The sequence below is a fragment of the Saccopteryx bilineata genome, chromosome 2 (genome assembly GCF_036850765.1).
Source record: "Saccopteryx bilineata isolate mSacBil1 chromosome 2, mSacBil1_pri_phased_curated, whole genome shotgun sequence".
Taxonomy (NCBI): Eukaryota; Metazoa; Chordata; class Mammalia; order Chiroptera; family Emballonuridae; genus Saccopteryx; species Saccopteryx bilineata.
In genome coordinates this window covers 387,585,424-387,598,436 of record NC_089491.1, presented here as the reverse complement: position 1 = coordinate 387,598,436, position 13,013 = coordinate 387,585,424, and the positions used below count along the sequence as shown (strand labels likewise).

General features: G+C 59.2%; 1 protein-coding gene and 1 pseudogene across 2 annotated transcripts in view; both read right to left on the bottom strand.

Moving 5' to 3' along the window:
- NTN1 (netrin 1) overlaps positions 1-13,013 on the bottom strand; it is a 213,781-nt gene that overhangs the window by 49,153 nt on the left and 151,615 nt on the right. For both annotated transcript variants that reach the window (XM_066264266.1, XM_066264267.1), the window contains exons 4-5: positions 7,565-7,714; positions 4,240-4,293 (exon numbers count right to left, since the gene is read on the bottom strand). In XM_066264266.1, the coding sequence (XP_066120363.1) occupies positions 4,240-4,293; positions 7,565-7,714 (204 nt within the window). The remainder of the gene's footprint in view (positions 1-4,239; positions 4,294-7,564; positions 7,715-13,013) is intronic.
- Positions 12,049-12,905, bottom strand: LOC136327266 (small ribosomal subunit protein eS1-like; annotated as a pseudogene).

The following is a 13,013-nucleotide window of genomic DNA, read 5'->3' as shown; positions in this document are numbered from 1 at the left end:
ACCCCAGATCCCCAGGTCCAAACCGGGACTCATTCCATTGACCCAAGTGGCCTCCGCAAACCCAGACCACGTGCAATCAGCTGATGGAGGCCAAGGGAAGCAGGGGCCTCTCTGAGCCCAGCGGGTGGAGGTGGGTTTGGAGTAGGTGGTCCTTAGCACCTTCCAGCCCGGTCCCCTCCTGGGCCCCTGGCCCCAGACCTCCCACAGGCATGGCGTTCCTCGCCTCCCCGCCCCGTGACGGGGTTCCGGCCAGCTCAGACAGCAGGTGGACGGCATTCCCTAAGTGAGCTGGCCCTTCAAGGGGGTGGGTTCAGGGCGAGGTTATGTCCATCAGCTTTCAGGCCCAATTCTCAGTTTATTAATTCTCCCCCGTTACGCAGGCAAAAGTAAATAAGCTTTTCTCAGGCAGCCTGGCACAGAGGCCTTCCCTATTCAAACACTGCAAGAATTGACAGGCTTGGAAGGGCTGTGCTCCCAGGCCCGGCTTCCCAGGGGGCCCCCTGGCCTCCTGCCCACATGTCCCGCCTACCGAGACAAGGCGAGCCCGTGTGGTGGCAGGCCCAGCGTCCGGTGCCGAGGCCCGGGCATGGCCCCCGTCCTCTGGTGTGAGCACCAGAGATCCTGGGCATCCGCAGACTGCCAGAGGGGACCCACAGGGGTCCGGCCGGAGCTGTAAGCGTCACACCTGCTCCATTAGCCCATCTGGAAGCAAAGCACTTTGTAAGGATTTATTTATTGCTTGTTTCCCTTTAAATCATGTTTTTAAAGGTTCAGAAGGAAGAAAGGAAATAACCAGTTAACAAAACCAAAAGGAGTCAGAAAATTGACTAACCAAGAACTGCTTAAAAAAAAAACCTCAACAAAGAACATTTCCAAGGAGGATGCTACAAGAGTTTGCTCAGGCATCTTTCGTCCGGTTGAACCAAGGTCGTTGCATGCTGTACACCAGCTTCTTGTGACCTGGATAGAAACCTCACGAGGGGTTTTTCTTTTTCCTCCTTTATTATTTTTCTATTTGCCCATTTCTGATTTGCAAGAAAAAGCCAAAAACCACAGGGAGGAATGTGCAGTCAAGCCGCCCCGGCCCCCGGAGGAGCGGGGTGCACCGTCCGCGGAGACCGCCCAGCTGGATTCCAGGGTGACTGGTGTCACACCGAGGAAGCGTCAGGACTCCACTGAACGGAAGTATCTCCTTGCTTCAGAACTGCTTGGCCCCACAGCTGAACTGGGGACGTTCCTTTGAATTGTATTTTCACAGAAAGAGTGTCCTCGTCCCCCGTGTCGGATGCTGTCCCCCCCCCCCCCCAGGTACCTGTGACGCACCTTCCTCCAGCACGACCCCTCCTGTCAGTGCCCCTCGCAGTTCAACCAAAGGTGATAGGAGACTCTACCCCCCTACCCAAGACCTGAATAGCTTTGGTTTTCCCCGGTGTGGCCTCAGCTCGCCCCGAAATGCTTTTCTGTCCTCTCCTGTTTGTGGACTGACTGCGCATCTATGCAAGTTTGAAATCAGTTCTCTCTCGGGTTCTCGATGTACTTGCCAATACTCACAACATTCAGTCTTTAGTCTAAAGAATTCAGGCAACCGCCTGGGTGGGCAAGCCTCTCCCACACCTCCCGACAGTCAGTCCTACCTGGAGAGGAGCAAAGGGGTCCTCAGAGTGGGCACTGACGTCCACGTGGGGCTGCAATGTCGCTCTCCCTGCCCCCCACCCACTCCTACTCCAAGCACCAGTACACAAAGGCCCGGGTGGCCCCAGGACTAGGACGCTGGGGACCGCCTGGCCTGCTCTCCGCATGGGGCCGCCCCCAGCCAGGCTGCTGGCCGTGTAACCTCTCTCGTGCTGAGGGCTGGCGGCTCCCACAGACCCTTTCTCACAGGGATATCTCTAAATACAAAAACAAAGTAGCCTGACCAGTGGTGGTGCAGGGGATTAAAGCATCCACCTGGAACACTGGGGTTGCCCGTGTGAAACCCCGAGGATGCTGGCTGGGGGTAGGAGCTTGTCAGTGCAGGGTCGCTGGCTCAGGCAGGGGGATCGTCCACACGATCCCAAAACTCGCCTGCTTGGAGCCAAAGGTCGCAGCATGAAAAGCCCAAGGTCAGTGGCTTGAGCGAGGGGGACACTGGCTCCGTTTGAGGGTCCTCCCCCATCAAGGCACACGCGAGACGCTCAATGTGCAGCTAAAGCAAAAGCAACTGTGAGTTGATGCTCCTCATCCTCTCTCTCCCTTCCTGTCTCTCTCCCTGGCTCTCTCAAAATAAACAAATAAATCAAATCAAGTACACAGCACAACTATAGATGAAAAAAGGGCCACACACGAACCCTGACAAGCCCGAGAAGGTCTGCACAGCAGCCTTGCAAACTCAAGAGACTGAAAACAGCCACAGAGGACGATCTGAACACACAATTCCCAACCCGAGCGGGTGGTCGCAGGTGTTTCTGTCCTCGGCCTGCCGCTTCCTTGGAGATAAACCTTCGCCTTCAGGGGGCCTGCCTTTTCACACCTAAGATAACAGGCCTTTGGAGTATCAGAGTCCGCTCCTTTCCTTGACCCTGCCAGGGCACACCCACCCCGCAGGAGCCCACAGCACCCCTCGCTGTTCCCGTTCCCCACACACCGTCTCCGTGGGCTGTAGGCGTCCATGATCCCTCTCCCGTACCCCACACACCGTCTCCGTGGGCTGTAGGCGTCCATGATCCCTCTCCCGTGCCCCACACACCGTCTCCGTGGGCTGTAGGCGTCCATTATCCCTCTCCGTTCCCCACACACCGTCTCCGTGGGCTGTAGGCATCCATGATCCCTCTCCCGTGCCCCACACACCGTCTCCGTGGGCTGTAGGCGTCCATGATCCCTCTCCCGTGCCCCACACACCGTCTCCGTGGGCTGTAGGCGTCCATGATCCCTCTCCCGTGCCCCACACACCGTCTCTGTGGGCTGTAGGCGTCCATGATCCCTCTCCCGTTCCCCACACACCGTCTCCGTGGGCTGTAGGCGTCCATGATCCCTCTCCTGTGCCCCACACACCGTCTCCGTGGGCTGTAGGCGTCCATGATCCCTCTCCGTTCCCCACACACCGTCTCCGTGGGCTGTAGGCGTCCATTACCCTCTCCCGTGCCCCACACACCGTCTCCGTGGGCTGTAGGTGTCCATGATCCCTCTCCCGTACCCCCCAGTCCATGGAGCCTGCGTCTCTCCAGTTCCCTTTCTCCCCCATTCCAGAGACTCCCCGGGTTTGCTTCCCCCCGCCCCACCCCCGCCGCGGGGGTGTCACCTACCGCTCCTCACTTCCTCTCCTCTGCTTCTCACGGGTAAAGTCAGGTGCCAAACTGCCCTTCCCCACTAGAGCGTTCTCGCAACCTGCTGGGATTGTGCTTTTCCGGCAACTGTCGTCTGTTTGGCTCCAACAAACCCTTACAGGGCTTTTTTTTCTTAGGCTGGACGTCCCTTCACTGACATCACAAAGGAAACTAATATACTAAAGTACACTTATCCAAACATTTCCCAAAACCAGGATTGACGGAATAGCCGCGTAAGGTATGCACTTCTTTATTAAGGGTGATAAATCAGGGCGTAGCGGCCAGGTCTGGTGCCCCCCCGTCATTTGGAAGCCGCAGTGAGCGCGCACAGTATTTCATGCTCTCTGCACCAACTCTCACAGGATGGGAAAGTAGCCGTGATTCCTGCGCGGGGGGGGGGGGGGTCCCCAGGGCTGCGGGCCCCACCCGCCCGCCGCGGTCTGTGACCCACCTTCGCAACAGAGGGAATGCTCAGTGTTGGTGCGAGGGGAGGGGCAGAAAAGGTGGAACTCCCTTCCAGTCCCAGGTCACTGTCCCCTGGCCCAACCCTGATTTCTGTTTGTGGACCCCTGCCCTGTGCTTGTGCTCAGAGCTGCCTCTGTCGTCCCCTTCCCAGATCTTCTTTCTCGGCAACTCCGGGAGGGGCTGCACGGCCCCCCACTTAGGACGGTGCCGGGTGGGCAGGCAGCTTCTTAGCCTCCGCACATTAGCGAGAGGAGCAGCTCTGAGAGCCCTGGGCGTGAGAGAGGCGCACGGCCCACATCTCTTCTACAACGGGAGGGGGCCTCCCCGAGAAATGCCCTGCGGCTCCTGGGGGGCACCGCTCCCACCGAGTGCTCCCTGAGGGTGGTTCAGGGGGTTCTGGCCCCTCTAGTCCCCCTCCCGCCCCCCCTCCCCATGGCGAAAGTGAGAGGTGAGTGGGAAGGGGCAAGCCTACCTTCGGGTTCCTCCACGCTGCCGGCTGCAGTGGTCGGCGGCGCCACGGGGATCTCTGCGAGGTTCAGGGTGGGAGGAAGGAGAGCAAGGTGAGACGACGTCATTTCTGACCTTAGGGAAGAAAGAGCACGGCGCAGACCCCTCCCGCCCTTCCTGGGCCCCCACCGCCCCCCACAGCCCCCCAGCTCCGGGGAGGGCTGGCCAGGGCGGAGGAGAATGCTGGCATGGGTGCCCGGGCACACGGCCATGTTCTCCCACAGAGGTGGTCCCTCCACCGGGCAGGGGCGTGCCTCCTTGTTAAAGAAGGACGGGAGTGGGAAGGAGGCAAGACGGCAGACAGCAAGGAGAGCTGAGCCCGCCCCTGAGCCGGGGCCAGCCGTGTGTGCACGTGTGCCTGCGCTGTGGCTCGCTCGACTTTCTGCTCAGCCCCTGGGGTGGCAGAGAGGGGCTCTGGTCACGGTGTGGCTGTCTCGGCCCTGCTCACATCCTTGGCAGGGGAAGTGCCCACAGCAGGGGTGGCACGTCCGGGGGTTGGGAGGGGTCTTACACACGCAAAGAGGGACCTACCCCCCTGCCCAGGTTCCCAGGGGCACACCTCACAAGCTAAGGCCCAGTCTCGGGGGGCAGTACAAACTGACGACACACGGAAGACCTAGGGGCCTGATGGGAGCGTGCACTTATGGGGGTCACTCTGTTTCTACCCAGAAAGGCAGCTGGTTCTGACAAGCTCCTGGCTCCAGCTCTGCACTCCCAGACAGCAACGGCAGGCAACATGCCCAGCGTCCTCTGTCCGCAGGAGGCCAAACCAAGGACCACAGGCCCTGAGGGGCAGGGACTCCCCTGGCGGGTGACACGTGAACAAGGGGTCACAGAGACCTCCGCAAGTCCTGATGATTCTGGTCACCACCTCACGGTTTGGGTAAGCCCTCCCCTGGACCCCCAGATCAGTAGGGGCTGGTGCCTGGGGAAATGGAGATGGACACGCAGGCCTGGGTCACACCTGAGAGTCACCTGCAGAAGCCCCTTCAGGAAGGGACAGGCAGATGACTCAGCCCTCAGTTTGGAGGCAAACCTTGTTCTGGAGGGACACCTGCCCAGCAACAACAGCCCACAGTGCCCTGGAGCAGCAGCCCATCAGGAAGCCGGCCCTGACGCCAGGCCCTCTTTTAATCCCTACGTGCTGCCGGTCCCGGAGAAAGACTCCCTCCGGAGGGAACGTCCGAGTGGTCCGGCCTCACCCTGCAAGTCCACTAACGGAGCGCGGGCCAGCGGCAATGGGGCCACACTGTCCTCGGGCCTGGCACCTGGGTGTGGGCAGGGGGCCTGTGGCTCTCGGGGCTGTGACCGCACAGGGCACAAGGCCTCCAGGCCACATCTGGGCGCCTGCAGCAGGCGCCCTCAGGAAGAGCTCACGGAAACCCCAGAAGGGAGACCCAGGTCGGCGGGCTGTCGGAGGGAGAGCTCTCCTGGCTGCAACCTGCCCTTTGCGAGACGCCGGGAGAAGGCCCCGAGCGTGTCAGGAATCAGGAGCTCCCGCTGTCCGGCCCCGTCTCTGAGTCTGAAACACCCGCTCTACAGCGGGGCCTGCCCCCAGGCAACTGGCAATGTGGCTTCCTGCCACTCCTGAGCAGCCCGGCAGCCCCTGGCCCCCTGCAGAAGGGGACCTCCTCATTTTCCCCCGTGTTCATAATCCCGGATGGCAGCACTAATTTCCTCCCGGCACCCTGAAAGTGGTCGCTTTGCAGCTTTTTGCATGTTTGGCAAAGAAAGATTTTTGGAAGTTGCGAGATTCTGGCAATCAGACGTTGTTGTGAAACCCAGTTCACCTGGGTCTGCCCTGGATGGAGGCTGAGCTCAATTCCCCGGGGCCGGGACTCGGATTACCTGCCGTTACTGGATCCCCGTGAACACCTGCGGACACATGTCCTGAGGTAGGAGCTGGTCAGCCTGCTGGCAGGACCGCAGCCCGATGTGTGCTGGAAGTGCAGGGCACACTGGCTCGGGTGGGGTTGCGCAGGGTGTCGGGCTCTCGCCGCTGTGTGTGTGTGTGTGTGTGTGTGTGTGTGCAGCCCGATGTGTGCTGGAAGTGCAGGGCACACTGGCTCGGGCGGGGGAGCGCAGGGTGTCGGGCTCTCGCCGCTGTGTGTGTGTGTGTGTGTGTGTGCCCGCTGTGTGTGTGCGCGTGCGTGCGTGTGTGTGTGGTATGTGTGTGCCCACTGTGTGTGTGTGTGCCCACTGTGTGTGTGTGTGCCCGCTGTGTGTGTGCGTGTGTGTATGTGTGCCCGCTGTGTGTGTGTGCGTGTGTGTGTGTGTGGCGGGGGAGGAGTGTCCTGCAAGGTCCGTGGGGACCACTCCAAGGACCTCGAGGGGCTGCTGGGGTGAGTCACCCCAGCCTCCTGCTTGTGTGCACAGTTGTAATTGGACATGGAACTTTCCTGTCATTTTCACATGTCACGGAACAGTGTTCTCTGGGGGTTGGTTGGTTTGTTTGTTTCAATCATCTGCCACACAAGACCAGGTAGCGGCCGACCTCCCAGGCCAGGTGTGCTAACCGGGGTCTAGAGAAGCAGACTTCGTCTCAGGATGAAATCCCGGGACCGGTTCCTCCTTCTACCCCGTCTGGGCTCAGGACGGTCCCCACAGGGAATCAAGAGGCCGAGGCTGGGTCCGGCTACCAGCCAGGCTTGACGTCTGCCCAGGGCTAATTCTCGGCTTGTGCACCTGTGTGATCCTACCAGTTACAGGGCACTAGCCCAGTGGAGCCAGGGCCCCTGAAAGACCTCTGCCACCCCTGCTCACTGCGCTTCCAAATCCCAGCACTAAGGGGCAGTGGCTGGCCAGACGGGACCCCTGGGACCCTCAGGGCTGCTCCATCCTTCATCAGGCCCACGGGAACCCCGTCTGGCTCCCCTCAAAGGCTCTGTGTGGTCAGTCCTTTCTGGTCTGAATCTGCCAGGGGCAGGGGTGTTGGAATTCCCACAGCAGAAAAATCCCGGGCATGGGCCGTCCCCAGGTCCAAGGTCAAGGGGGCATACGGAAACAGGAGCTAGGCATGGGGAGGGGGGCTTGCTCCCACCCAGAAGCAGGAGACTCAGTTTTTGTCAGAACAGACGGCCGGCCACAGCCGGGCTGGCTCTGCTGAGCTCCGGCGGCTTCTGTAAGAACCCCACAGGCTCAGGGTCTCACACGGGGACCCACGGAGCACAGGAGCCATGTCCATGAGTGCTGCATTCCCTGGGGGTCGGTGACCAGCCTCTGAAAAGCCCCCCAGCCCCGGCCGCCCGCCCCCAAGCTGGAGCCTCGGGGAACAGGGGCCGCGCACATACTTATGCAGGGGGCGATCGGAGAGCGGCTCTGCTGGTAGCCCTTGGCACAGCGGTTGCAGGTGATGCCCGTCACGCCATCCTTGCAGGGACACTGGCCGGTGGTCTGGTTGCAGGTTTTGCCAGCAGCGCCCACGGGGTGGCAATCGCAGGCTGTGGAGGCAAACAACCGGAGGGTCGGAGGGCAGGCAGGGTCCAGGGCACCCCCCTGGGCCCCTCCCCAAGCAGGGGCAGCCCGTGCACCTCACTCCAGGGGAGAGCAGGAATGGGGGAGCAGGCCCAGCCAAGCCCACACACATTCCAGCAGCTCTGGCCACTGGCCACCTGCCCACCTGGAACTGGGGAGTGGACATCAGAATGGACGGACTTGAAAGGACTGTTCTGGCCGCAGGAAAGTGAACTTGGGGGCCCTGCCCAGGGCCAGAGACGAAGGCCTACATTCAAGCACGCCTCCGGGAGTGCAAGGTCTGACCGTGGGCATGACCGTGGGCAGAGACTCAGAACTGGGAGGGGCACCTTCTCTCCATGGACTAAGTTTGCGCATTCTCACTCCTCAGCCCCTGCCGGCCCTGGGCCCCCCGGGAACTTCCTTGCTGTCCCTCTGGGTGGGAGGGGCAGGGCATGGAGCAGAGGGAGCCCTGGGCTTTGCCAGGCCAGAGGGACTCACCAAGGAGGCTGCTGCCCGGCCCCCCAACCCCTGCTCTGCCCGCCCTCCCTGCTTTGCCGCTGGGCTGAGGCTCAGGCTTCTGGATCACAAAACCCATAAGCTGTGGGAAGAGTCACAGTAATCATTTATTTGAGCATCTAATTACATGTGCAAAGACCAGGAGGTGAAGGCATCCTCCCCCCAGGGGTCTCACAGAAAGGGAACAGCCAAGCTGGGCAGAGAAGGGAGGCCTTGATTCTCAGGCCAGCGGCCACTGCACAAAAGAGCAGGCCCCACGCCCACCCTCCTGGTTTGCAAAGGGTTGGAGAGCTAGGGTTGCACATTCTGTCACCCTGCACCCTAAAGCTCCCTCCCTGTGCTCCGAGGACCCAATTCCAGTGATGCAGCTGCCAGAGGACACTAGAGGGACATCCCCCCTGCTATAAACTGAACATCTGTATCCCCCCAAATTCATATGTTCAACCCCTAACAAATTCATATGTTCAACCCCTAACCCACTATAATGGTATTAGGAGGCAGGGCCCTTGGGAGGCAATTAGGTTTAGATGAGGTTACCAGGGCGGGATCCTCGTGGTAGGATTAGTGCCCTTATAAGAGGAGAGAGGGAGGAAGGGAGGGAGGGAGAGAGAAAGAGAGAGAGAGAGAGAGAGAGAGAGAGAGGCCTTCACAAGCACACAGCCAGAAGGCAGCCATCCGCAGACCAACTGCAGGCACCTTGATCTAAGCCTCACTCCCCATCTGCAGTGCTTTGTTACAGCAGCCTGAGCCGACCGAGACACCCGCCCGCCCGGCGTGACGCAGGACAAGAACTGCTGCAGCAGCAACACAGGACGGGAGTCCCTGCGGGTCCCGCCTCCCTGATCCAGGGAGCAGACTCAGTGTGAGTGGGGAGGGAAGACAAATGTTCTGCCTCGCCCCCCCCCGCCCCTCCCTCGCCCCCCCCGCCCCTCCCCTGAGGGAAGGAGAGGCGGCTGTCTTCAGGAAGGGTGCCTCCAGGGAAGTGGAGGTGGGTCTGCCCGTGGAAACAGGGCCTCTCGCAGCCAGCCTGGGGCTGGGTGGCCATGAGAATTAGGAAGGGGAAGGAGGGAGGAGGGGGGAGCAGAAAGCTGAGGAATGTGCGGAATTGTTTGTTGACGTTGTGTTTGGACACATGAGAACTCCTTGAAAACTCCTGTAGGAGTGGTCCTGGTGCCCCCGACAGGTGAGGGCCGGGCCGGGGACCCAGGTGCGGGATGGCAGGCCCTGCTGGGCTGTGTGTGGGCTTCTCACGTTGCTGGGTCCACAGGAGCAGGACGGACGGTCCAGTCTTGTCCCTGTAGATGCAGTGACGCTGCCCAAAATTCAAGTGCATCTCCTACTGCTGCTTTCTTCTTGGGTTTTTTTTTTTTGTGTTCTTTTTGGGTTTTTGTTTTGTTTTTCGGTTTTGTTTGTTTGTAACTCGGTATGAAAAGACGCAGCCTGGATTCAGGCTGTGGGTGATGTGAGGAGGGAAGGGCTGGAAGACCCACACTGACCTTTCCCGCGGGGCCCCCAAACCCGTCCCTGTGACGGGGACGGCGGTCAGCACGGGCGGCACCTCTCAGCTGGCCGCCTGGAAGCAGGTGGCCACTGCTCAGGACCCTACTATCCGAGCTCCTGACCCGGCCAGCACCAGCCGGATGTGGCCCTGAGGCTCCTGCCAGCCACGCCCCTTGCCCTATTTTCACAGGTTTGCTGGCAGCACTCAGACGCACGCCAAGACGTCCTCCCTCCCAAGCTGACAAACAGAGCTGGGCCCCCTTAACTTCAGGACCCTGGGACTTGGCCGGACGGAGGTCACTAAAGGCTGCTGGGCACTGAAGAGTCGGACCTGAGTCATCCACGAGCACCATCATCGGTCCGGATGGTCTTGAACGTGGCAGAAGCTGGCCCAGAGCAGAAGTGGGGGGAGGGCAAGGGAGGACCCCCGCCGCTGGTGACGTCTCGGCTGTGCCAGCTGAGGTCAGGTGGAACTGACGGCCTGGCAGCTGTGTCCGCTGGCCGGAACCTTCCTAAGGGCCCATCCTTGGATTCAAGGAGGGGATGCTTTCATCTTGGCTTCCAAATCTTCTTCCCAAGATTCTGCAAAGACTTTGACCAACAGACCCCTTAGCCTGGTCTAACAGAAGCGGTGAGCTAACTGTGCTTCCACACAAACCAGTGTTCCGGGAAGAAAAGCCATCCAAGTCCCATTAGGTAGGTGGGTGGAGTGCTCGCAAGTTACTCTGGCCACTTCCAGGCAGTGGGACCATCAAGAGGCGGAGAATTCCTCCAGCATAGCGGCACCACCCAGACAACACCTTCCATGTGTCCACACTCTCACAGCTGTCAGCTCTGCGGGTCACACCTGCCTGTGAAACTGGCATGGCCACTCGGAGGAGGGGACGCGGGCTGGCAGGAAAAACTGCAGGCAGGAGGAAGGCCACATGGGAGACGGAGAGTGCTAATCTCTGGCGGGGGGAGGGTCACAGAGGCCCTCACCCTCCCTGGACGCCCCCTCTTACTGCTCATTCTGCAAGGAGAAATTCATGCTTAAACTTGCGGAAACCAAAGCTAGATGGTTTTGTTATGCACGGCCAAAAGCAATCCTAACAGGCAGACCTGCATTGCATTCCAAGTAAGGACTCTTCCCATGATCCTATTTATAAGGAACGTCCAAATTATCCCTTCACGCCAAGAACTGATGGATGGCAGTGCCTTACCGCGGGTCCTGCTACAGCCTGGGACAAGAGAATTTGGCAAACAGTATCAAAGGGGGGGGGGGGTTCTGAGGCACCCAACAGATTTAAAGGAGGCCCCAGGCCCTGGCCCTTAGGGAGAGAATGCCAAAGGAACCCTGCTGTATTTCTTCAGCCCTGACACACAGACACACACACAGAGGAAGCCAGGTGAGGACAGAGACTCACACTTGCACCGTGGGGAGGGCCAGGGCTGGGCTGCAGAGAGTGTGGAACTCAGCTGAGTGGAGGTCCTCCTTGCAGGGGGCCTGGGGAGGGGCCGGAGAGAGCCCCCCTGACTCCGGAACCTGGTCTGGCTCAGAACCTCTTCCGCCACAGGACAACGAGTGACTCCCATTTCCCCAGAAGTCAGCCACCTGTCTCAGCAGAGGCCAACCCCGGCACGGCAGGTCACCTTGTTTGCACAGGCCAGGCAGCGCCTGGTCACGGGGAACAACCTACTCCAGGGTGTTTCCATCAAGAGGAAGGTGAGCCCAGGTGGTAGCTCAGGGCCCTGGGATGGCGGCAGGATTCGGTGTCTCACCAACGAGGCGGGTGGAGGCCTCCCGGTGCAGAGCAGCCCGACTGCCCCAGCTCTGGGCCACCAGACAGGGACAGAGGCTCAGGGCACACGGGGGGTTTCAGATAGGTGTCGGAGACCCAGGGCCAAGCCTGTCCTGCCAGAAATTCCGTGTGACCCTGGCTTAGTGTCTCACTTGCTTGGGACTTCAGGTGGCACATCTGTAAGGACAGAGGTCTACACTCCCACTAATGTCACTTCCAACGTAACAGCCTAAGGCTCGGTGTCTCTATGGCTCCAAGGACCCAGGGCGGCGGCCCGAGCCCTGGACTGCCGCCCCCTCAGCTGCCGTTCACGGCAGCGTCCTGGCCCAGGGTGCAGGAGAAATGCTCACTTACGTCGCCGGACACGTCAGGCCTTCCGCCCACACCCAGGCTCACCCCCCAGGGCGTGCCAGGACCGCCTCGCTGAGACTCGGTTTCTCTGTCAGCTGAGAGGACAGCCAGGGTTTCTTTCTTCTTCTTCTTCTTCTTCTTCTTCTTCTTCCTTTTTTTTTTTTTTTTTTTTTATCACAAATAGGACTTTTTATTTGTCACCATTAAACATCTGAATTTTAAACAGATTCTTGGACTGGGGGTTCATATCCATCAGCTCGTTCAACTTTAGCTCCCGTCTCATCCCCAGTAGCTTTTCCAGAACTGCTACCTTCACCGTGAAGTTCCATGAGTTTTCCCAATTCAAACTTGGGCCTCTTCAGCATTTTGACTTTTCTAACAAAGACATCACGGAGTGGATAAATCGATTGGCAAGCCTTTTCTATGTCTTTTCCAATGCTATCTGGAATCAATGTATTGACCACCTTCTTTCAAGTCATTTGTCTGCACTTCTCGGGTCATAATTTCCATCATCTTCTTCCGGATTTGGCGGACCTGTTGATGCTGAGCGTAAGAAGTCTTCCGAATCTGATTGTTGCGTTTTTTAGTAAAACCAACACAAAATAGATGAAGCAAATAACCATCGGTAGTCTTGACATCAACATGGGCCTCAATCATGGTCTGCCACTTTTTGACCATGGAGCACATCTTGTCACGGGTAAGATCCATGCCATGAAAATTAGGCAGTTTTTGCCTTGAACATCCTCAGTAATTAGCTTGAATTTTCTAAATGCAACTTCATCATTCTGCAGGTCAGCCAGGCTCACTTCGAAAACACGGCCCTTGAGACCATCAGATGCAATTTTGGTTCCTTGAGTTCTTGTGACCAGTGCTTTCCCAGTATTTCTTATACTGAACATAGCCGGTGCTTTCACATCATACTGATCTTTCTTAGAAAATGGATCAACCACTTTCTTCTTGGCTCCCTTTTTGCCGCCTTTCGTAAGGCGCTTGTTCTTGCCCACCGCCATGGTGCTGCTCCGAGAGCCAAAAGGCCAGCCAGGGTTTCTGAGAGCCCTGGCGGAGCTGACCGGGCAGGCAGACGGTGCTGACCCCAGGCCGCTGGTCTCGATCCGCTGCCTCTCCCTGTTCCCCC